General features: G+C 41.7%; 2 protein-coding genes and 1 pseudogene across 2 annotated transcripts in view; all 3 read right to left on the bottom strand.

The window, feature by feature from the left end:
* Positions 1 to 18,555, bottom strand: part of LOC103360219 (major facilitator superfamily domain-containing protein 6-A-like) — an 18,840-nt gene extending 285 nt beyond the window's left edge. The window contains exons 1-5 of the mRNA XM_008285901.1: positions 18,546 to 18,555; positions 14,920 to 15,081; positions 14,702 to 14,800; positions 6,658 to 6,950; positions 1 to 1,780 (exon numbers count right to left, since the gene is read on the bottom strand). The exon at positions 1 to 1,780 is cut by the window's left edge and continues 285 nt beyond it. Coding sequence (XP_008284123.1) covers positions 1,598 to 1,780; positions 6,658 to 6,950; positions 14,702 to 14,800; positions 14,920 to 15,081; positions 18,546 to 18,555 — 747 coding nt within the window. The 3' untranslated portion in view covers positions 1 to 1,597. The remainder of the gene's footprint in view (positions 1,781 to 6,657; positions 6,951 to 14,701; positions 14,801 to 14,919; positions 15,082 to 18,545) is intronic.
* Positions 8,346 to 20,278, bottom strand: mfsd6b (major facilitator superfamily domain containing 6b). Its single transcript, XM_008285892.1, has 3 exons — positions 20,028 to 20,278; positions 12,147 to 13,671; positions 8,346 to 8,594 (listed from the first exon to the last, which is right to left on the bottom strand). Exons 2-3 carry the CDS (start codon positions 13,667 to 13,669, stop codon positions 8,456 to 8,458), a joined length of 1,662 nt encoding a protein of 553 aa, XP_008284114.1. The 5' UTR covers positions 13,670 to 13,671; positions 20,028 to 20,278; the 3' UTR covers positions 8,346 to 8,455.
* A 2,508-nt stretch (positions 20,279 to 22,786) lies between these two features.
* The window catches only part of LOC103360218 (slit homolog 1 protein-like), an 11,080-nt pseudogene continuing 8,866 nt past the window's right edge, over positions 22,787 to 25,000 (bottom strand).

Genomic DNA, 25,000 nt, shown 5'->3' with positions numbered 1-25,000 from the left:
TTCGTCTTCACCGTGTGCTCCTTTACCGACGTCAGGAAATCAAACGTCCGTCCAGAGCCGGTTTTCTATTTAAAAGAAGTGACAAAATCTGACCCGAGTGTCTTCGTAACGCTCTGAACACCAAAATTCATTTAAAGAATTCACAAAACACTGTTTTACTGAAGCTTTTTAACGTATCGGTGTCAGAAAATGTGGAAAAAAATGATGCAGTTCTGCAAAAAAGCTCAGTAATGATACAGAAATTCAAGCATATTAGAAAATATTTCTGCAAAAATGATGTTTAGCTGAACATTCTGGCCTGTTTGGGCTAAATAATGCAGTTGTTTTTTTAATCTTGTCACCATCCAGATGTGTTAAATATTTGAAAACAAACCATCAATTTCTGCTGCTGACTAACTGCTGAACTCTTTTATTAATTTATGTTCTTTGAATTTTGTTAAATCAGGTGCAAATGAACTAATTTGTGCAAAAACGGAACAAAAATAAAACGTTTATTTTGACTTAAATGTGTCTGTGTCGAGGTTAATTCATGTCATGATGCATCTTTATGGTACTTTTTAATTTTTGCATTGAAAAAAAAAAGTATCCAGATGTTTACAGGAATCTTTGGAAACACCTGCAGAGTATTTAGGTTTATTTTAATCTTAAAGCAAAGCGGACGCATACGACTGGGACGCTAATATGTGAGAGGCACTTATCAGCTTAACTCCCCGACAAGAAAACACAGATTTTATGGAAATATCAGCTCGCATTAGAGACGTACTTCTGCTCGCTGTTTGTAGAATGTATCACATCGGTGTCTTTTTGAACCTGAAAACGCCGTTTAACGCACTAAAACTAACAACAGTTGCTGTTTTTAATGGATTAAATTACCGCAAACCTCCTTCTGCTGCTTGAAACTAAAAGCCGGGAGACGCTGAGCAGCTTTTATTGTAAAACCATCACAGTGAGGCGAGTCCACAGTGATGCTGTCAGTATATCAAAACGTCGACGGCGCGTTAAAGTGCACGTGGAAACTGCAGATATGATAAACCGAGAGCAGCCTCGGCCACTAACGAGGTCGTAAAACGCACTTTGTTTTGCTGATGTTGTTGTAAAAGCTGAACGTTGTCACTTCTTTTAAACGCGGTCGAACAAAGCTGCAGATTTTAATCACGGTTCTTCACTTTCGAAGTACTTTGAGTTGAATAAGTTAACAAGAGGCACATTAACGTAGGAAGGTTTTCCCTTCACACTCCACCGGCAGTTCATAATAATAATGATAATAATAATAATAATAATAATAATAATAATAATAATAGTGCACAGAGGTCAGAGGTGATGATTCACCTCCAGTTGAGTCCCAACATTTAAAACCCAGCTGCTAATAAAATCCTCCATTCCAACAAGTCTTGAAGCCATAAATAAATCAGCGTTAAAACGGTTCTTCCTGCGCCTCATTTTATGATCAAATTGTTTAAAATAATCTCTATAAATACAGCTTATCATGAGCCATTAAGCTGATTTTACCACCGACTTGTTGAGATGGACGACCCCGCAGCAATAAAACCCGCCCAAAGCGCCGCGTGTTTCCAATAAATAGTTCCTAAATGCACCGTCAGTGTGCGTGTTCTGCTGTGAACGCCGGGTTTTCTTGCGGCCCTCCTCCGTCCGAGGTCGGAGGCTGTTGGTGAGAGTCTGTGGCTGCTGGGTGGGTGCTGTCCGGAGGCGTTTCTGAGGCGGATGCCGGCGCTTCTGTGGCGGCGGCGTCGTACTCGGCCGACGCCCGCTCACTAGGTACCTGGCAACGGGAGGAACAAACAGTGATTGGGGTTTTGCAGCTGCACATTTACGAGCATTTCATTGAAGTGAACAACAGCAACAAAGCGCTAGCTAGGAAACCCTGCCCTGTGGCTAGCTGCTAGCCGACAAAAACATGACTACGCTGATGCTAACCTGTTAGCCTAGTTAGGTAGCTGGTTGCACAAACAAGAAAAGACAAACTCTTACTGTGGTGAAGTTTCTAAAAGCAGCCAAACCTCCCTGGAGTCTAACTTCACTGATCTGACTACGTCTTCAGCCTCGTCCGAGACCTCATCCGAGACCTCGTCCGAGACCTCGCCGCTCTGCCGTCCAAGTCTCGCGTCTGACAGCTCGACGTGTCTCGGAGGAAATAATTAGCTGCTTCTTTCTGACTTGAGCTGCTGAGAAAGCAGCTTAAACACTACAGATGGTTTGACAAAGCACAGGAGCATCATCGCGTTAAAAACCAGGAACACAGACTGGATACAAAAGATGGACGCAGCCTCCAAGTCTGAAAACTGACCTGCATTCTCTCTAACAGCCAGCAGGGGGTGAGTCTGGTCGTAACAAGACGTCTGAAAACGACCCAACTTCTCACGTGATTTGTCACCTCAGTAAACATTTTCCAAATTAGTTTATGGTCTCAATTGTTGGTTTTAAGTCCATTTTAATACCATATGATGATAATTTAGTAAATTACTGCCCCATTTAGAGGAAAATAGTCACTTTAACAGTCGTTCATAAACCAGTGCAGGCTGCATCCATGTTTTATTTACAGTCTATGACTGGGCTGCTCAGCATTAGCTTTATCTGTGGTTCTGCCGCTGTGACAAGTCAGTTGTTTAATAGATGATCTGACACGGCAACAGCTCGGCCTTTACGATATTAACAAACATCAGACTCATTAGACTAAAATATTCAGCTACATTTGTGATTGTTAGTCCTTTAATATCGGCCTGATTAGACTTTAAGGCAGATTTTATTGTAAGTACAACACTGTATTGACTTTCTTTTGTGTATTTTACTTATTTTGTTTAAAATAAATATTAGTTTGTTTGTTTCGCTGCCAGTTTTCATCCGTTCCTACTTCCTGCTTTATAACATTTGCGTTTTTCTGATTTTTAGGTTGTCAGTAATCAGTAAAGTGCTTTGAACTGATCTAACCTGTGCAGAAGGAAGCCAGAATTATTCATAAAGCATCGATTTAAATGACAGTAGAGGGAACAAGGAGGTCTGGTTTCTTTCAGGATGTTTATATATCTCCAAAGGTATTTTAATATTTTAAAAAATCGACTACATACTGAACTTCTGAGCTACTTTTCTCTTTAAAACTCTTGAGGCACTGAGTATCCTACACAAACAATACATACAAGTGTTTCTCTAATCAGTGAAAGGTGCTCTCCAGCTGCGAATACGAATAATTAAATCAAAACATCAGGCGGCGTGGGACAACTCGTCAGTGTGGGCTGAGTCAACATATGTTCGCCTCTTATTTTAAATGTGAATTCTCTCGGCTGTGGGTGTGTTGCTGTAACCTCGCAGACATAATCGGGTTTTTTTTTTGTCTGGAAAAATATCAATAAATTAGCATTAAAACTCAATTTAGTGACACAATAGCTGTTAAATATCCTGAATAAACACGGACGGCGTCTCGTTCTAACCCTTCACATCAGGCTCAACTCTTTTTTTTTAATCAGTCTGATTCATGTGATCATGCATCTCGCCGTGCAGGCTTTTCTAGATCATCCACTGAAGTATTGTTTAGCACGATGTGTTTTTGTTTTGTGATTTACGTGATGCTCTGTGGCTAATTATGTTTCACAAGAACACAAGTAGAGACAAGAGCGCACGGACTAACGTAGACATTTTTAACGCCCACAATGAGCCGCTGACATTATCTAAATACCAAATCAATCACATGGATCAGAGGTTAAATGATACGTTCCCACCCAGAAACCCAGAGGTGCTGACTGACGGAGGGCGGGCACGGAGGTGGCACCATCATCATCACCGTCACCGTCAGGCATGCATGCGCCTCACACGACGTCATGATCAGGTGTGGGAGGTTCACACAAGCACAAAAAGACACACGCATGCATGTACACGCCCACGACCCACACGCAGGTACAGATGAGTCACTGTTATCACAACATGCATCAACACACAGACACACAAAGGAAAGCCCGGCGACCACCGACCACACACACACACAGTAGTTTTCCATCAACCTCTGCACACAGAAGCAGCTCACCTTTCTTCAGTGAGCGCGTGGGCAGCCGGTTGGAGGAGGAAGAGTCGGATTAGTGAGTGAAACCACGATGAAGAAACACTGTTTATACAGTCGGTGAACATTCAGACGACACACGGAAACGCTGTGTTGTTGCTGTGGCACACATGTCGAGGCTGCATGTGTCTGTTTCCAGAACATGAGCCTCACTTTAACACATCAAACATCATGTGAGGATGTCGGTGAGTGAGTCAGCAACTCCAGTCTAATCCCCACGTTTAAGTCACAGCCGTTTGAACAAGTCTCGTCTGAGTCTTGAAGCCGTAAAAACACATCTGAGTCAATATTGTCCCGTTTTAAAGGATATTTTCTGGGTGTTTAGACAGACAACACACGGAAACACTGTGTTGTGTTATTATGGGACATGTTTTGATGCTACATGTGTCTGTTTCCAGTGACTGCACGCATGAATTTCACTTTAAAACACCAAAAATCATGTAAAATGTCATTTAAACTAAAATCCCTGCTGCAAAAATCAACAATTTGAACAAGTCTTGTTTGAGTTTTGATGAAATTCTCGTATTAAAGGATATTTTCTGGGCATTTAAGCCTCATTTCATGATCATATACATACTTTTTTTTAGTATTTAGAAGCCGTTATTAAACCTTTAGACGGACACAATGCATGGAAACAGCATGTTGTTCTAATTTAAAACGTATTAAAGCTGCAGTAACACCAGCATGCGCCTGTTTCCAGGTTAAATCTCACTTTAAAACACCAAAAATCATATAAAATGTCATTTAAACTAAAGTTCTCGGTGCAAAAATCATCCATTTAAATGAGTTTTGTCTGAGGTTTGAGGGCATTTAATAATCTAAATCACATCTCCAACTTTTTTTTAGTATTAAATAATATTTTCTGGGTATTTACGCCTCATTTCATGCTCATATATGCACTAATTTTCACAACAATCTCTATAAATACAGAGTTTAAAAGCTGCTTTTAAAGCTTCAGACCGACACAACACATGGAAACAGTGTGTTGTTATAATTACAGGTCAGTTTGTTTATGACGAATAAGTCACACAAATCATCTCCATCAACAATCGCTCTTGAACTAAATGATGCTAACGCTATTAGCATAACTAATAGCCTCCTTTTAGAATGCTAGCAGGCTAAATGTTAGCTTGTTGCTAATGCTAGTGGAGCCAAAGATGAGCAGAAGCTGAAAATTTCTGCTCAGATTGATGGAAAGTTAACTGGAACAAACTGGGATTTTCATTTTCTTAACATCTGATCGTCTCGGTTCCCGCTTCAGCTCATGTTTTATTTCAATAATGTTTATTCTGTGCGTGAAATTTAAAGCTTGTGNTAAAATCCCTGCTGCAAAAATCAACAATTTGAACAAGTCTTGTTTGAGTTTTGATTAAATTCTTGTATTAAATGATATTTTCTGGGCATTTAAGCCTCATTTCATGATCATATACATACTTTTTTTTAGTATTTAGAAGCTGTTATTAAACCTTTAGATGGACACAATGCATGGAAACAGCATGTTGTTCTAATTTAAAACGTATTAAAGCTGCAGTAACACCAGCAAGTGTCTGTTTCCAGGTTAAATCTCACTTTAAAACACCAAAAATCATATAAAATGTCATTTAAACCAAAGTTTTCGGTGCAAAAATCATCAATTTAAACGAGTTTTGTCTGAGTCATGCAGGCATTTAATAATCTAAATCACATCTCCAACTTTTTTTTAGTATTAAATAATATTTTCTGGGTATTTACGCCTCATTTCATGCTCATATATGCACTAATTTTCACAACAATCTCTATAAATACAGAGTTTAAAAGCTGCTTTTAAAGCTTCAGACCGACACAACACATGGAAACAGTGTGTTGTTATAATTACTGGTCAGTTTGTTTTTGACGAATAAGTCACACAAATCATCTCCATCAACAATCGCTCTTGAACTAAATGATGCTAACGCTATTAGCATAACTAATAGCCTCCTTTTAGAATGCTAGCAGGCTAAATGTTAGCTTGTTGCTAATGCTAGTGGAGCCAAACATGAGCAGAAGCTTAAAATTTCTGCTCAGATTGATGGAAAGTTAACTGGAACAAACTGGGATTTTCATTTTCTTAACATCTGATCGTCTCGGTTCCCGCTTCAGCTCATGTTTTATTTCAATAATGTTTATTCTGTGCGTGAAATTTAAAGCTTGTGAACATGACTGTGTTGTACTAAAGGTCTAACAGTTGATCATGACTGTGATGATAAATTTGTGTAACAGGAACTTAAACGCTGTGAAGTGTCTAACTGACTGTAACACTAAAAGCTGCTGGTCTCCTGAGAACAAGGAGGCTCTGAGCTGCTTCCTCTCATGTAAATAAAGAGGAAATATCCATACAGACATATTTATAATCAACTTTAATTAATTATTAAAGCAAGTAATGCAGCTTCAGCCTCAAAGTAAAGCTGCACCGAACGAATATGAACTCCTAAATATGAACAAAGTGCTACCAGGAAGTGAGTATTTAAGATGTCGTGTTTTACTTTTATTTTATTTCCTTGTTGATTTCTTAGTACGTCTGGATGTTTCTGTTCAGTGATCCAAGTGTGATTAACTGATGGATGTCTGCTCACCTGCAGCGGTTGGGTCTCTGGAGGCGGACCGCCGCCCTTCGACGCGCTCATCATCTCCCGGATCTGGACGATGGCGAAGGCGATGGCGACCCAGGGCGCTCCGGAGAGCACCCAGGCCGGCCGGTTCACGTCCTCCTGGTCCTCCTGGTGCTTGGTCTTCTTCACGGGGCACACGGCGGCCTGGCGGGCCGGAGACGGGCTGCCGGCGGCGTTCTGGCTCTGAACCAGGTCGATGGTGGCGATGGGGACCGGGCTGGAGGGAACCGGGATGTTCTCGGCCAGCATTTTGTCCTCTGAAGGGAACACAGGGTCACACAAAGGCTTCAGAGGAGTGGAAGGAGTCTCTGGAAAATCTCTGGAATCTCTTGTAAAAGGAAACGTATGCAACTGTTTTCTAAACGTGTAGAAAACATCCAGCTGAACCTCCCTCTAGTAGATGTTGGAACATGAATCCAACCAGAGCGCTCAGTTGTGTTCTTCAAACCAATTAGAGTCAAAAAACAAAGACGGATGGAAGTGTGGTGGAACGTTTGAGGATGATGAGGGAGGACAGTTTGTGTCGTTTTGTGTCCAGTTTGTGTCGTTTTGTGTGTAGATTGTGTCTTTTTGTGTCACTGTGTCTAATTTTTGTCGATTTGTGTCACTTTGTATCTAGTTTGTGTCGTTTTGTGTCACTTTGTGTCTAGTTTGTGTCGTTTTGTGTCACTTTGTGTCGNACAGCCTGCTGCTCTGTTCACTGTTTCTGAGCCATGCTGTGTTTATTTTATCAATCCAGTCGGTTTGATGTCTAACTTTGTGTCTCATTTTTCTTTTTTGTCTACTTGGTGTCATTTTGTGTCTCGTTTACGTCGTTTTGTGGCTTTTTCTGGACAGTTTTGTCTCTAATAGTGGAAGAAAAGTGGCTGTACAGACTATAAGTACAGCTGCAGGAAGATGTTCCACCTTCAGCTGGATGTATCTCCACCATCTGGCTGCTCTGTTCACTGTTTCTGAGCCGTGCTGCTTTTATTTACTGATCAAGAATGATTTATTTTGCTCTCAATCTTTCTCATTTTACACTGATTAGTGGTAAATGTTGCCTTTATCATTAATTTTTTGTGTTTTTTGTCACCCTGACTTTCTATTTCTGACCACAATTTCTAATAATTGTAGTTATTTGTTATTAAACTTTGACCTTCTGAGGTAACTTCACCATCAGCTGGATGTATCTCCACCATCTGGCTGCTCTGTTCACTGTTTCTGAGCCGTGCTACATTTACTTTACTGATCCAGTGGGTTTTATTTTCCTCTCAGTCTCTCTCGTCGTCTTCCTTTCATGTTGCTCAAAACTTCTCTGAACTTGAGTTTCATGTTTCTGGTCACAGCTGAGTCAGTCGAGGCAGAAGCTTGAGCAGGATTTTGAAATGAAATGAAACAACTTTTGAATAAATATCAAGATTTTAAGGAAGGATTTGGTTGGTTTCTCTAATGATGCGTTTAAGGACTGAAAATCTGGTGATTATTTGTGTTTTTTACAGTTTCTGGCTCTGATAAACGGAGTATTTTTGTTGATTTTTTAAACAGAACACCTGCTGGAGGTTTGTTGGTTTAGAGGGCCAACAGCACACTGAGGATCCGTCTCTGCTCGTATCAACAATGACCCTACACTGTTTGATTTAATTAACTAGAATCCTGCTCGAGTGCAGAGTTCCTGTGTCGTACAGCGTCCTCCCTCCAGCCAGCCGGTCCTGGAGAACCAGGCCGCAGGAGGGAAACCGCCGCCTGATAAGCGTCCTGTTGGACAAACAGCCGCTTCCTGTCACGTCCTCATGGTCCTAAAGTCCCTGCAGAGTGCCTCACCTTGAAGCACCTCCATGGGCAGCACGGTCCAGGCGTTCTGCAGGTACGAGATGTACAGGTACCGGGCCGTGTTGCAGGCCAGGCCGATGTACAGGACTCTGCAAGACAAGGATGAGGTGTCGCGTTACTGTTGGTTCGCTTCTTCAAAATAAGAGTCAAACAGTCGTTTCTTCAAAATAAGAGTCAAACAGTCGGCGGCAGAAGCAAAGTTTCATCTTAAATCAGAGCAGAAACGTAGAAATTCTGTGAAAATAAAAGCATTAAGCTGCAAGTATGGATGTTGCTCAGGTCGTGTTTGATGATTTATATTTTAAAGTGTAAAAAATGTTTTAAAAAATAACAATAATCTGCTTTTAAGTCTGACGTAACGGGTCAGAACGCTTCTTCAGACCCCAGAAACAAACAAAACATCGTCTTAACTCCACCACTATGATCACTAAAGTTGTTCCTGCAGACATGACAAAGCTAATTTATGAGTTTGAGGGAAGCTAGTTGATATTTAAAGACGATATTTTCTAAAAAACGTGAACTATAGCTGTCAACAATCACTAGAATTTAAAGTTTTCTTGAATAAAACGTAACTCTGACGTGAACGTTCTCCACCCGTAACAAAAGCTGCTACCACAAGATAAACTGATTTATCCAGTAATTGGTGAACAACTAAAACCAGCTGTTAACTATTAAATTCATCAACTATTTTTATGATTATTCAGTTTGAGGGGAAAAAAAGTCAAAGTTTTCTGGTTACAGCTTCTTAAATGTGAGTATTTTCTGTTTTTTTTCTCTTCTGTGGCGGTAAAATGAACGTTTTTAGTCGTTCTTGGGTTTTAAGAAACATTAATTAACAGTTTTTAAATAATATCTCTCATAATATCATTCCAACAAAACTGTGCCGCAAAAAAACGACATAAACCCACAAATTTATTAAAATATTTCAGGTTAGAAGTCCAGGATTTACCAGCACCATTAACTGTAGAAGATAATGAAGGTTTTTTTATTTATTTTAAAAGCAGCTAAATGAGCTTCAGGTAATTGAACGCTGTTGGAATCAGGACGTCGGTCTTTTATCGTCGCCTTATTTCTCTTAAAACTCTATAAAACAGAACCTAATACGTCCATTTAGTTCTTTAAATTAGTTTCTTGTCTGAAAAAACAACATAAAACCCGAAAAATATTTAATTTATTGTCACTTTAGACGCAGAAAACAGCAAAACTTTTACAACTGAGCAGCAGGAAACATGAAAGTTTGGCAGAAATCAAGAGGAACTTTGAATTATTTTGGTTTTGTTGTTTGCAAATTTGTAAAAACGGACGTAAACGGTTCATTTAGTGGTGTTTATACAGGATAAAAGGACTTTTTTATTCAAGGAAGAAGGGTTTTGTGCATTAACAGCTAAGCTTCCATGTGCTTAACTCCTTAAAGGCACATTTATTATCTTATCTGACGTGTGGCGCTGCAGCAGATGGCGTTCCGGCTGTGAACAGGTAGTTTAACAGGTGATTTATTAACATCCTGTCCAGACGACGTTCAACCTGCGGCGGCTCTCGACTCGCGTTCAGACTTTGCACTGAAGCAGGAAGTGTTTCTGCAGCCGAACGTCGCCGAAAACCGTCCGTTAAAGCTCGGTTTCGATATGAGAAATATTCCAAAGCAGCTTTGAAGCTCCTGAGACGGACGGAAAATCAGAAGTACGACGGTTTAACTTTTGTTTTGTCTCCTGAATAATGTCATTAAACTGAGTCAGTCCCCAAAAAAACAAAAAGAAAAAGTGAAAAATAGAAAAATTTGAAGCTAATTAGCAAGTTTAACGTCAAAGTTGAGTCAAAACTACACAACATTATATCATTTTTCTTTTTTTCTTGCAGAACAATTGAGTTATTTTTGTCTTTTTAGGACCTGAAACAAACAAACAAACAAACAAACAAACAAACATTCTAGTTGAAGCAGGGAGCGTCTCAATTCACCCTTTAGTTAAAAATGATCATAAAAAAAGCCACACAGCTTCTTAAAACGTCTTATTTTGGCTGTAAAACCACCAGAATCAGCTCCTGTCAGGATCCTGAGCAGCAGGGGTTCCTATAAAAGCTGCTGTGAGTTATTAATGAATGAGAGGCGCCTGAACGCCCCCCAGCAGGTGTGTTTGGTAGTTAATCAATGCTGCTCTAACGCTGCGTCCTTCCCTTTAACTTCACCTCCCGTTGACTCGGAGCTGCTTCGGGCTCCACGTCATGACTTTTATGAGCCTGAAATCTAACACGTTGCTCTCGAATGTCCGCTCCGGCCGCGAGCTCCGGCACAAACCCCGAGCATCAATGGAGGCTTTGTCTCCGGGACGCTCCGGCACCGAGGAGGAGGCCGGGCCGGGCCGAGCCGCTCACGCCTGAACAAACACTCGTCACCGGGCTGCAGGGTTTCCACTGGACTCACACACTCACACTAACGCTCGAGTTCTTCGTTCATCACATCGAATCGTCGTCAAGATTCCTGCACGTGTGAAATAAAAGTGGTTTCAAGGCAAGAAGACGACTACAGATGTGAAAATCTGAATGCTGTCGCTTCCTTTGGCTGTTTGTATCTGAGAAAGTAAACTCGTATTTCAACAACTTTCTGTTAAAGTCGTAGAAAAGTGAGCAGCAGAAATAAAATCAAGGTGTTCTGCTGTATTTTTGATCCAGTTATGGATAAACAGGTTTCCAAACGAGACATGTTTTTAACCCTCTGGTTGGACTCTCTAAGAAAACACCAAATCACACCATTTATTTATTAAAGGTCGAAGCCGTCAACTGTCTGGAAAAATCAACCAAATCTGAGCTTAGAACGGTCACATTTAATCAAAACCACTACGTCTTGTTCAAAAGTTCAACCATCTGCAGCAGATTCCAGCGTAAAACTAATTATTCTGCGTCTCTCAGCCGGTAGCGACTCGACAACAACTCTTATCGGCTGAACTGCAGGCAGTGTTTGAGACGACCAGAGAGGAAAATACAACCGACTGGATCGATACAATAAAAGCAGCAAGGCTCGAATTTATGGACAATACCTCCAGCACGAGTAAATATCTGTAGTGTTGTCTGTGAAGATTCTCAGTCATCCAGGTCGTGGTTATTCTGGTAGTTTAATCGTAGCAGCTGGACTTACTTGAGTTCCTTGAAGACGTTCCATCCAAGAAGCTTCATCAGGTCTGATCGACTAGTTGGGAGTTCCAGATATCCTTAAGGAGGCATTAACACCTGAGTTTCAGTTTCGCATTCGCACCTCGCCACAAAAGACCCCAATGAACCCCTTTGTGGCAGGGGGAGCATTAAGGACTCAGGAGGAGCAACAAACCCCCATTTGAAACCTAAACTCAGGTGTTAATGGATCCTTAACAATATCAGTATGTGGAACTCCCAACTAGTCAGTCAGAGCTGATGAAGCCTCTTGGATGGAACGTCTTCAAGGAACTCAAGCAAGTCCAGCTGCTACCATTAATCTACCAGAATATCTATAGTGTTTGGAGCCACCTTTAGTTTTTGGACGAAAATGTTGGGCATGTTGGTTCCAGGTTTATTTAACTTAGAACTTCTCCTCCTTCTTCCTGGTTGCTCTGCTTCCACAGATTTGCAGGACTTCACGGTGCAGAGGAAACCAGGACCCGGCAGGTTCTTACCTGACGTGTCCCACCAGCTCGATGAACTTGTGGCTGGTGAAGTAGGCGGCCAGCTCGGAGACGTGGCTGAGGATGGAGCAAACCCCGAACAGCGTGTTGGTGCCCTTCAGGTCCTCCAGGTGCCAGTACAGGAAGCTGAAGACGAAGCCGTAGCCGAAGCCCATGAACCAGGCGACGAACAGGACGGAGCTGTAGCGGACGCTGCACAGCAGCTTCAGCAGGTCGCTGTAGTGGAACTCCTGCTCGGGGCTGACGGGGGTCTGGTCCGAGGGGCTGGACTCGGGCGGCGAGGTCCGAGGGCTCGCCGAGTCCTCCACCACCTCCGGAAGCTCCTGCTGGTAGTCGCCGCCCTTTTCAAAGTAAAACTGCGTGGCCACGATGAGGGCCACGGCCATCAGCACGCCGAACACGATGAAGGCGATCCGGTAGTCGTGCAGGTAGTTGGGCGGGTCGCAGCCGGCGCCCTCGATCTCGACGCTGATGTGGGTGTGGTCGATCCAGATGCCCACCAGCAGCATGGCCACGCCCCAGCCCAGGGACCCCCACATCCGCTGAAGGCCGTAGCGGTCGCGGGCCTTGCCGAGGTACTGCAGCGTGACGGTGTCCACGATGGTGACGGCCGGCGCGCTGAAGAACTCGCCCACGATGATGACGAGCAGGATGAGCAGGAAGATGGTCTCCACCTGGTCCTTGTTGTAGACGATCTGGAGCTCCTTCTTGGAGGTCGGGGAGGGGGTGGTGGTGGTCTGCAGGGTGGTGTTGTGTACCAGCTGGGTGGTGTCGGCCGGATCCAGGGGAGCTGAGGTGGCGTTGGCGTCGTCGCTCCGCCTGAGTCTGTGCAGGACGCCGACGTACGAGTCCAGGAGCTGAGGAAGGCCAGGGAGGTCCAGGAAGCTCCGGCGGCTCCTGGTGTGGTTGGTGGAGTTGCTTGGATTGGTGGAGTTGCTCGGATTGGTGGAGTTGCTCAGATTGGTGACGTTGCTTTGAGGAGTCGTTGTCAGGGGCGGCAGTGTCGTCGTGGGAGACCCACCGATCTCCACGCACTGCATCTCGGCCGGTTTGACGAAGCCAATGCCGCAGTTGAACAGCAGCCAGCAGAGGACCGAGAACAGCAGCACGGCTTTGCCCTTCTTGAAGCGGTCGGCCACGACACCCCAGAAGGGGGCGCTGCAGAACTCGATGAAGTAGCGGATGCCGACCAGCAGCCCGCTGCGGCTGGCCGACATGCCCAGCTGCTTGTAGTAGACGGGCAGCAGCGGGTGCAGCGAGCCGTAGGCGGCGTAGAAGAAGAAGTAGAAGACCTTGGAGATGAGCAGGTGGCCGTTGATGCGGAGGCACATTCTCTCGCAGCAGTCGATGGAGTCGGGCTGCGGCGCCGGCGGCTGCTCGGGCGGAGCGTCCGAGGCCGCGACGTCGTCCGGCCGAGACATCGACAGCGTGTTGAAGGGTTCGGCCAGAACATACTTCCTCTTCTGCTCCTCCTCGTCGTCGGTCAGGATGGCAACCTTGTCGTCTGCTGCCATATCTGGAAGATAAGAAAACAAGTAGCAACCAAATGAGCGTTCAACGTCCCAGAAACACTTCAAAGCCAAAAACCTGTGAAACATCATCACAGGAAGAGGAGATGTTCAGAGCAGAGACGTTGTGGGTCATGTGTGGAGGAAACAATAAAAACACAACCAGCTCACACCGTGTTTCCGTCTCTGCCTGTAAAAGGTTTTATTCCTCTGGAGCTTTTCCAGCATCAATATTTTTTCTCTTCGTCTGGCAGAAGTCAAACAGCCAACATGGCTATAAATAGTCTTCAGAGGAGCAGTCGGAGCTTTAAATACTGCAGCTCAGTGGACCAGGTGATTGGAAACAATAGAATTAAATTCTACTTCTAATACATGAATAAAATAAAGGTTTCACACAAGACATGGTTTGAAACCGACGAGTTCAGATGTGGTGGTTCATGATCTAGACCTGGTGGTTCATGATCTAGACCTGGTGGTTCATGATCTNTTTGTGTCGTTTTGTGTCCAGTTTGTGTCGTTTTGTGTCTAGTTTTTGTCGTATTGGGTCTAGTGTCTTCTTGAGTCTTGTCTCATTTTTTTTGTGCAAGCTAGGAGACGAAAACTGTCATTAAATCGATAACGAACTCAGGGCTGCTTCACTACATGATCCAAATCCTCAGCAAAACTTTTTTTTTTTTGTTTGGTTTTAGGCTGTGGAGGCAGGAAGAGACGTGGATTTTGAAAACAGTAACGCATAGAGAGCAGAATGTGGTGAGTCAAGACTAAAAACAAAAGTAGTTAATAAATGCACATTATGACCACTAGAGGGCTTCATGGAGCGTAGAAATCTAGAAAAGCAGCAATGATTTTAGGAAGTTTACAATATTTAACTGTTTCCGAACAGTAAATGTGCAAAAAAAAAAAAGTGCTGATTAATTTGATAACAGGTTTTCTTTATATTAACTTCTAAAAACGAGAATATCTAAAATGTTTGGCTTATAAATACATCAAACTACAAAGTATGTTCTGTAATTTCTCCTTTCCAGAAATGAGACACACCTTTGCCTTCAGCCTCTCCGGTCAGACACTGGATGAAGGAGAAGATGAGGAGGATGACGAGGGAGGCCATGCCGATTCCTCTGAACGTCGCTGCAGCACCTGAAACATCACAAACTTCAACTTAACTGAACGATTCGCTGCTTTTTTAAGACGTTTTTCTACCTGAAGCAAAGCGACGAAACACCTTGAAGCTGCATTTCACATAGAAACAGTCGTACCGAAGTAGTTGACGAACACTCCCCCGACCATGGCTCCACAGCCTCGCCCCAGGCCCAGGTGGAGGCCCTGCAGGATCCCCTGAGCCGACGTCCTCAGAGCCGGCGGCACGGCGGCGCTCAGGAAGGAGATGCAGGCGGCCCAAACTGAGGCGTGCGTCACACCTGGAGGACACGGTGGGACAGAAGAGGGTCACGGCTGAAGGAAATAAACTGGACTTCACACAGACTGATTCCTCTGTGTGTGTCTCAAACAGCAACAACCCAACAAGAAACACAAAGCAGGAAGTTAGCTTCTATCACAGTGGCTAAGGCTACGCTAATGGCTCAGTTAGCTTGTCATATTGCAGCTCCGCTTCTGACATTTTGGGTTTAGTTTCTGTTATTTTTTTCTAGGTTGTGTCGATTTGTGTCAGTTTGTGTCATTTTTTGTTAAGTTTGAGTCATTTTTTTCTCTAGTTTGTGTCTTTTTGTATCTAGTTTATGTCGTTTGTGTCGATTTGTGTCAGTTTGTGTCATTTTCTTTGTCTAGTTTGTGTCGGTTTGGGTTTAGTTTGTGTTGTTTTTTTGTCTAGTTTGTGTCCTTTTGTGTCATTTTTTTGTCTAGTTTGTGTCGGTTTGGGTTTAGTTTGTGTTGTTTTGTGTCTAGTTTGTGTCATTTTTTTTGTCTAGTTTGTGTCTTTTTGTATCTAGTTTATGTCGTTTGTGTCGATTTGTGTCAGTTTGTGTCATTTTCTTTGTCTAGTTTGTGTCGGTTTGGGTTTAGTTTGTGTTGTTTTTTTGTCTAGTTTGTGTCCTTTTGTGTCATTTTTTTGTCTAGTTTGTGTCGGTTTGGGTTTAGTTTGTGTTGTTTTGTGTCTAGTTTGTGTCATTTTTTTTGTCTAGTTTGTGTCCTTTTGTGTCCTTTTGTGTCTAGTTTGTATCATTATGGGTCTAGTTTGTGTCGTTTTGGTTCTATTTGTGTCATTTTTTTGTCTAGTTTGTGTCGTTTTGGGTTTAGTTTGTGTCTCATTTTTCTTTTGTGGTTGGTGTGTGTCATTTTGTGTCTTGTTTTAGTCAGTTTGTATCTCGTTTGTGTGGTTTGTGTCTCATTTCTTGTCCTGTTTTGCTCGGTGTGACTTGTTTGTGTTGTTTTTTTTTTTGTCTTATTTGTGTCGACTTGTGCGTCGCTATTGTTAGTTAAACGAAACGTCGCCACATTAGCTCGTGTAGCTCCTCTCACAGCGGCTACGGCTACGCTAACGGCTAGCGGTTAAGTCAGAAGACAAAAAGTAAACAACATATTCCAGACAAACTGTGGATTTTCTCACTTTTAGGAGAAACAGTCAGTTGAAACATGTAAACTGTGGCTCCATTTAGTGAAGCTTAAACAGTAAATGAGCTCATAGCTGGATCATAAGTCCTCCTTTGTTCCTAAACAGCAGCAAAGCTCCAGTTTTAACAGTAAAATAAGCTAAACGATGGTAAAACTCTGGAGCGTTCGATGCTGAGGAAAAAGTTCAGATGTTCTAAAATCTGTCTGTGAAAAATCAGCCAAAGTCTCACTGTGCTGCTTTTGTTGTTTTGTCTTCACACTTTTCTTTAACTAACATTTTGCTTCTCTGAGAGCAGCTGAGCGTCTCCACGTTCGTCTTCACACTTTACTTCTCAGGGTGACCGGAGCCGAGATCGCAACACAACACGAAGGAAAATATGATCCAACGGCGGCGCCAGCAGCGACGCACAACAACAAAAAAACACAATACAGCAGTATTTATGGGCGACCAGGCCGTCTGGGGGTTTTAACACGATCAAGTTTTATATATTTATCAACTCTGATTGCCACTAATTTCACTTTATGTCATGTTATGTTTTTATAATGTTAGAAAATGTGACAATTTTAATGTTTTTTGTTTTTTTTAACCCTAATTTTCTGTGTTTTTGCTCGAACTTTATTCAGCAGTTGTTCTTTCATCCTCTTAGGTTTGTGTCTTTTTAAAAGCTGCAACAGAAACAGAGTTATTCCTGCTTTTATTACTTATTCTGAAGCATTTCTTTAGTTTTTAAAAAGTTCTCAGAGTCTTTTAGTGACTCTTGAAGTTGATTTCAAGACAAATTTTAATAAAAAAAGAATAAAAACAAGTTGGTAAATGAAGAAAAAAACTAAATATTTAAGTTTAGAGCTCCGACTTTCTTATTTTTCTGCACTTCAGCAGTTTTTTTTCTCACTAAATCGCCGCCTCATGCGTTGGTTTATGGAGCTTAAAGGTGACTTCACAGTGATTTATTCATATCTGCAAAAACAACACGTGAATCGATATTTATAATCAACAGCTGCAGGGACGCCGCAACAATCAGTAAAGTTCTATATTTCTGCACCCGAACCGACTCGCTTCCTGTTTGAGCTCAGCTTCCTGTTTGAAACCCAAAGTGGGTCACATGACCACGACGCCGGCAGCTTTCTAACATCTCAAAGCAAACGAGGGTGAAAACAGAACGCCTGTTTGAAACGGACGCTGTCGGGCTGCTGCAGACGGAGCAGGCTGAAGCCCTGAACTCGTTCTCACTTGTTTGCTCAGCGAGCCGTCGTGTTTCTTCAGGGCGGACGTCTAAAACAAATAATGCTTCACAGAGAACACGTGCTTTTCTATTGTTTTGCTTTTTCATCTGCTTACGTTTAATTTTGAGCTTTTAAATGCTGCATCAGTGAAGAAACTTTAGATTAATGCTCTTAAATCATCTATTATTTAACAACAAGCTGATGTTTTACTGATTAAACTTCCCACAGTTTCCAGTAAACTCAGAAAATAAGTGATATGAAACTGCTGAAGATTCTTGATTTTGGTCAAAAAGTTGGATTTCAAACCACAGAGCCACATCCAGGACCAGACTGATCCCTTCTGCAGGACGTAAACACAAAGTTTGTGTGTTTGTTTACACGTTGGCACCATCTGAAGTCTGCTGAATCGGCTATCTGCTCGTTGAATCGGCGTTTCCGGGTTCAAAAAGCTCCTTTAGATCCAAAAGCAAACAAACAGCGAAGCTCTGCTGAGGGTCAGAGTGATGCTGTCGCTGCAGGAGGTTGGATAAAGACAGAATGTGAAGCTAATGGAGGTTAGCATTGAGCTAGTTGGTGATTAAAGACGATATTCAACGTTCTGGTTGAGATATTTCTAAAAAACTGAAACGTACTAAATATGTACAAGCTAGGATTTGGTCTGTTTGGCTTTTTTCTTCGACCCATAATCCATTTTTGTTTGCTGGTTTACTATCTAGTACTCGACGAATGCTAAATGCAAGGTAAAAGCCACAACAATGAGCTAAAGCTGCTTCTTTTTCACCTCCAGTAGAATAAAAAAAGGAAGAAAACTCACTCCCTGACAAGCACCACTAAATGTTTTAAGGTTTAAGTGAATAATTGAGCTTTAAGGTTGATTCTCAAACAGGCAAATGAACCACAACCCTTCGAATACCAACTCGTCTTTATGAAGCGTTTAAAAGCGACGGTGGAATAATTTAACAACATGAGACATAAAGATGGTGGAAAAGCAGAGGAGGAGGTGATTAGCTGACGCCGGTGTTTGGTTAAGTGTTGCTACAGAAAAATCTTAATTCTGAGTTTAATCTCCGTAAACCCGAGTTAATCGGACCGTGATTCATCTTTGCTCCAAATGAAGGAGTGAACAGAGCAGCAGGATGACAAACGTTGTGTTGGTTTGGACTCTGATCTCCACAAACAAGAGGAAACGCTTCATTTAAAACGCAGCAGGAGCAGAAGCAGCATCATCAGAAGGTTGCTTCATCACCACCAGAAGATTAGCTGATGTGTCTGCAGAGGATCGGACGTGTACGGACGGCCGACGGCTGGAGACGGTTCTCNTGAAGGGAAATGATGGATTTTTCTGAAATTTAAGGAGTTTTCTGGTCATATGATCCACATTTATGAACTCTAGATGAAGTGTTCTTGGTTTTAAACCTGGTCTCAGTAAAATCAGCTGGTCTGGTTTGTACAGTTCAGAAGTAAACTTGGTTGGATGGAAGAAAAAAATGTGCACTTACAGGTTTACTGTCATTTGACTCTGTCAGTTACAGTGATGTATGATCTAGATTCTGTCTTGTGCCTTTGAGATGCTCTAAAAAGCTGTGAAATGCTCTTTTTTTTTTTTTTTTAAACCGTTTCTACACACGAAGTAAAACCTTGTGGAGTCTTCTGGTTCGTATAGTTCATTTGACAGCTTTAAATGGAGCGTTTTTGGTTCTAAACCTGGTCTCATGTGGTCCTGATGGACAAAAATGTGGATTTAAAGGCTTATTTTCAGTTTAAATGCAGTGATTACAGACCCTGACATGGTCTCATGTGATGTAGATGGTATAAAAAACAGGTGTTTCCACACATTCTGGAGCTTTTTGTTCATATTAAAGACATTTAACAACTTTAAATTGAGTGTTTTTGGTTCCAAACCTGGTTCTATGTGGAGAAAAAGCTGCAAAAACATCTGTTTTCTATGTAGACAAATAGAATAAATTAGTTTTGAGCCGTCTCTGGAGTGTTTCTGTTGGTATAATCCAGGTTTCAGGTGTTTTAACGCTCTGGTTTCTCATCTAAAGCTGGTCTGGTTGGTGAAATGTGTTTTAAATTGTTCATATTTATTCATAAGGCAGCTTTCAAACAGGAGCTTTAGCGGCCAGGACAGGAAACAACAGAATAAACCTGAATATTTCATATTTAAAGACAATAAAAGATGAATAAAAGACAGCACAACTAATAAATAAGATTGTGACGTATTACATGAATCAAACAGACTGTATTAAAGCAGTAAAATGAGTAAAAATGCCGTAAAATGAGTGACAGCAGCGGCGTGTTATGAGGACCGCAGCGGGTCCTCGCACCACCGCTTGGAAACCGTCCGCTGTCAGTGCGGAAGTGAGAGACGCTCGGAACAAAGCCGCAGCTCATTTTAAACGACAACAAGCCAAACTCCATTCATTTGTTGTAGAATTTAAGGAGACGTAATTAAATTAAAACCCGGACCGGAAGCGGCCGTGAAGGCAGAGACTTGATGCTTCAGTGAATGAATCCGTTTGAAGGGAATTTAAAGTCAATCAGCGGAAAAGCAGATGATCGATCTCACCTGCTCAGGTCACCGCTCCCATTAAACTATGACTGCGCAGTTTCTCTTGAATTTCTCTCTCTTCGTTCGCACATTTCTCACTGGAAAGCGTCACAATTAGCGGGTTAAACTAGCGGGTGTGTCGGTGGGTCCGCCGTCACCGCTCCATGTGTTCGTATCTCGGTGTGAATTCTCAGACTTTCTCCGGTTCTCGCCGTTTCTTTGTAATGAGAACAACAGCGGCTCGTCAAACCGGAGCTCCCACCTGTCCTCACACAGACAGTCCGTCAAGCTGCCCTCTCACCACCGTTACAGCTTCCGGAGTCATCCTCCAAAATAAACCACAGAGCGGACTATAATTATAAATAATATACAAAACATGTTATTTTATTTTTAAAGTAAATTGATGCTTTATATTTTACTATGTTATACTATATGATTATTTTAATACATTACATTACACTAAAGCACATTATATGATATATTTGAAAATAAATTACATATGTAGTAAATTATATTACACTTCAATGCTTTAGATTGTATTGTTATATTATATGTGCATTTTTAAAAATAAATTATATTACAATTCAATGCATTATACTATATATATTTTTAAATAAATTATATCATGCAATATCATTTATTTTTAATAAACTAATTTACTTTCAATAAATTATATAACATTACAATGAATTATATTAAATTGTCTTACATATATTATTTAATAAATTACATGACATTACAAATAATTATGCTATAATCTATTCCACATTTTTATAAATCATATTACACCACAATGCATTATATTGTTAAATGTATTTTAAAATAGATTATATGACACTATAGTGAACTAAATGATCTTATTTCATATTTTTTATAATTTAAATTACACAGCAACGCATTATATATATATATTTTTTATAAATTATATCACACTATAACGCTTTATATATAGAGATTTTTTTTTCTTTTCCCAAACAATTTGTATAATACTACAATAAATTACATTATATTATATTAAAATAATTAGGAACCCAGACAAATTTGAAACAGAAAAAAAAACATTAAATAAAATAAATAAAAATTTTGATTTTGTTTATAATCTTGTGCTTTAAAAACTTTCTACATAATAAAGTTCATCAAAGTAAATAAACTTCTCTCAGGTTTCTTCTTCACAGTGACTAAACTAATATTAGTTTTAATTTATTATTGATGGTTTATGGAAAATGTTTGAGCTGTTATTCATTATTTACATTTAAAACCCAACAGTGATGATATTATCCTGTTTAATATTCTATTACTAGAACTTATGTTGGGACATTTATCAAAGTAAAGCTCGTTTTTATCCAAAGAAATCGTTTAATTAATTTAAATAATAAGCAGGAGTCTCACAATTAATTAATATCTGATTATAGAACATCACCTTCTATACATTATTGATAAAAAATAAAATAACATAACATTTAAATAAGCTGGTTGCAGATTTTTTCTCTATTTTCAGATCAAACCACGAGTGGAAAAAGGAAAATGTTTAAATAACTGTTAATAAAAAACAAAAATATATAAAAATAAACAAGTATTAGAGTCCTACAGTTAATATTTATTTCAGTAATACAAACAAAAGTCTCTTTTCTCATTTCTCATTAGTTTTAACGTCAATAAATTCAACATTCAGTGGATTTCTGAGGCTTTTATTTTGTCGACACTTGCCGACTGTCTGAGGTAATTTCCGCCACTTGACGGCGCCGCGGAGCGACTCCGCCTAAACGTCTCCAGCGTGTCAATTAAAGGGAAACCTGCGCTAATGAGCGTCAAAACATTGAACAACATCCCAGTAATTCACTTTAAAGAGACACCGGGCGGCTTTCAGCGCAAAGCCGGAGCCTGAAGAGGAGGAAGTGTGGAGGTGACGGTCAATAAGAATAAAATATTAAACCAGCACAAAGAGCATCAACCTCCCTACAGACACATAAACAATAATAATAATAATAATAGTAACAATAAGGAACCACAGTGTGCTTATTTATTAGGATTATTTATCTATCATGTCCATAAATCTGTAAATGCTGCTTAGATTTAGAGAAACACAAGATAAATGTGACATTATTATAGGAAACAAATTCACCTTTAGTGTCACAAAAATGATTTAAATTGAACTTAAATCTTGATTTTGTGTCTGAAATTCCCCTTAAAGCTGCTTAATGTTGGTTTTCTACGACCGTCTGTGTTCATTTGCTTCAGTAAACTGACTGAAACCAGATTAAAACATTAAACAATCACATTTTTGACTTCTTTTTTTCTCATTTGTATGAAAATTCACTAATTCTAAAATAAAAGTGGCAGAAAAATAGATTTAATTGTCTTTAATTGTCTTTAAATGGCAAAAAATTTAGACAGAAGATCATTTAAAAGCAACAATATTCAGTTTTTTTGGAAGCTTTCGTGAATAATTCATTAAAAACAAACAGTTGTGTGAACATGAGCATGTAGGAGAGTTTGAATGATTTGTGTGACCAGGAAACAACCAACCACACCCAGCTGCTGCCACAACATGACCTGAAGTGCAGTAAAGCTTTGTTACCTGCGGGGGGCGCTGCAGACTTCTGGAGACACCTTCTGGTTTCCTGTTTAAGAAACATTTAGAAACATGAGCAGGACTTAAACAACACACAGGCTTGAGTTTAATGATGTTGTATAAAAAGCAGCACTCAGTGATGAAGACGTTTTATTATGAATCATCGGTTTGGGGACGATCGGCTGCATTCGGATGTTTCTGGAGCTCAGTTTGTGAAGAACCAGATGAAGGACCTGAACATGAGGGGTTCACAGAGTCTGAGGCTGCCGTCAGTAGTCCGACTCGTCCGACAGCTCGCCCTGCTGCGTCCAGTGCGTCCCCCTCTTCTTCTTCTTCCTCTTCCTCTCGCCCATCAGCATGGCGGCCAGCACGGTGATCACCACGGTGACGGAGATGATGAGCACGGTGACGGTCTCGGCGATGCACAGCTCCGTGTCCACGTCCATCAGCAGGTAGTCGCGCAGGACGGGCGGCGCCCTGCAGGTCAGGTTGTAGTAGTCGTCCAGGAAGAGCCTCTGGATGCTGCGCAGCTTCCGGAACACCCTCTGCAGGTCGCAGTCGCAGTTCCAGGGGTTGCCCTCCAGCAGGATGTGGGTGCTGTAGGTGTGGATGCTCAGGAAGGTCTTGAAGTAGATGGTGGACATGTGGTTGTCGGCCAGGTTGAGCAGCGTCATGCTGGTCAGCGGCTTGAACACGCCCATCTCCGTGTCGCTGATGCGGTTCCCGGCCAGGTTGAGCACCTCCAGCGAGCGCAGCATGGAGAAGATGCCGCTCCTCAGCGAGCCCAGCTGGTTGTCCTGCAGGTGCAGCTGCCGCAGGGCGCTCATGGGCGAGAAGGTCCTCACCTGGATGCTGTGGATGCTGTTGCTGCTCAGGTTGAGCCGCTGCAGCGCGTCCAGGTGCAGGAAGCTGCGGCTGTCCAGGCTGCTCAGCCGGTTGTGGGACAGCTGCAGCTCGCGCAGGAACGTCAGGCCGATGGAGAAGCCCTCGGTCAGCGTGGCGATCCGGTTCCAGCTCAGGTCCAGCTTCTGCAGGAACTCCAGCTGCGAGAAGCTGCCGTCCTCCACCAGGCTGATGCTGTTGTTCTGCAGCAGCAGCACGCGCAGCTTGCGGTTGCTGCTGAAGGAGTGGGCGCTGATGGAGGAGATGCGGTTGTCGGACAGGTCCAGCAGCTCGGTGGTGGACGGGACCCGGCCGGGCGGCTGGGTCAGCTGGGCCCCGGAGCAGATGGTGAACTTGAGCTCTCCTCGACAGTCGCAGCCCAGATCACACCAGGAGCTGTGAGACCTGCAGGACGCCTCGGTCAGCAGCAGCAGCAGCAGCAGCAGCTTCATGGCTCTGAAACAACAACAACAATCACAATAATAACAACAACAACAACAACAACAACAGGTTGGATCAGAGGCTGCATTCAGCAGACGTCACTGCTCTGATGAAACCTCTGGGTCTGATCTGGACTCTACAGTCTGTGAAGCTTCTGGTTCAACACTTGTAGAGAAACAAAACTTCTTGAAGGTGTCTCTGATGTTTGTTCTGCTCCTCCTTCATGTCAGAAGCTGCCTTCATGACCTCCATGTTTCTGGTGGAGATCTTTAAAGTCCTAAACGTGCTCCTGACTGACCGTCTCTGTTGGTTTCAAGCCGTCCGGATGTCGACCGTTACACAACGTTAATGAGTTCTCCGTTAATCAGAGCTCCTCAGGATGAAACACTAATCTGAGAGTGACAGCGTCCAGCGAGCAGCGCCACAGATCCGGAACCTTCTAGAAACACACAAACCTCTCACTGATTCTATCTGTTGTTTAATTAATGATGACTAACGACTATGTGAGATTAGTTTCAATAAAATGACTGATTTATGTGTAAAATCAGTTTTCCTGCATTTAAATCTGCAATAAAACGTCATTATTGTACAAATATTTTATTTACTTAAGAATAATTAAGGATTTAAATTGACAAATAGTCTTTAGCAGTTATTTTACAGAATTTTCCTGTTTTGTTAAATTACAGATAACTTCCAGCAAAATCACAGAAAACAGTTTAATAAGAACTTTAAACTGTAAAAAAAAAAAAAAAAAGAAGAAGAAAAAACGGACTAATAACATATAGGTTTACTGTAGTTAAATGTCCTAAATAATTACATGATTTAACAGATATTTACCATCATTTTCACAGTTTTTTACATTTTTAAATAAATATTACAGTATTGCACATTTTAAACGTATTTCTGGGACTCATGCTGCAACATTTTCATATTGTTTTTAATGTTTTTTTAATGTTTTTATACTGTTTTCTGTTAATCTGAACGTGAATCCTGCTTCTTCCACATTAATATCTCAACGCTTAGCTTTTAAAACGACAAAAAGTCTGAACGGCATCAACAAACAAACACGATGAGACGTCTGCACCAACTTATATAA

Source organism: Stegastes partitus, unplaced genomic scaffold, assembly GCF_000690725.1.
Source record: "Stegastes partitus isolate 25-593 unplaced genomic scaffold, Stegastes_partitus-1.0.2 Scaffold421, whole genome shotgun sequence".
NCBI lineage: Eukaryota > Metazoa > Chordata > Actinopteri > Pomacentridae > Stegastes > Stegastes partitus.
This window is presented reverse-complemented; position numbering and strand designations above follow the sequence as displayed.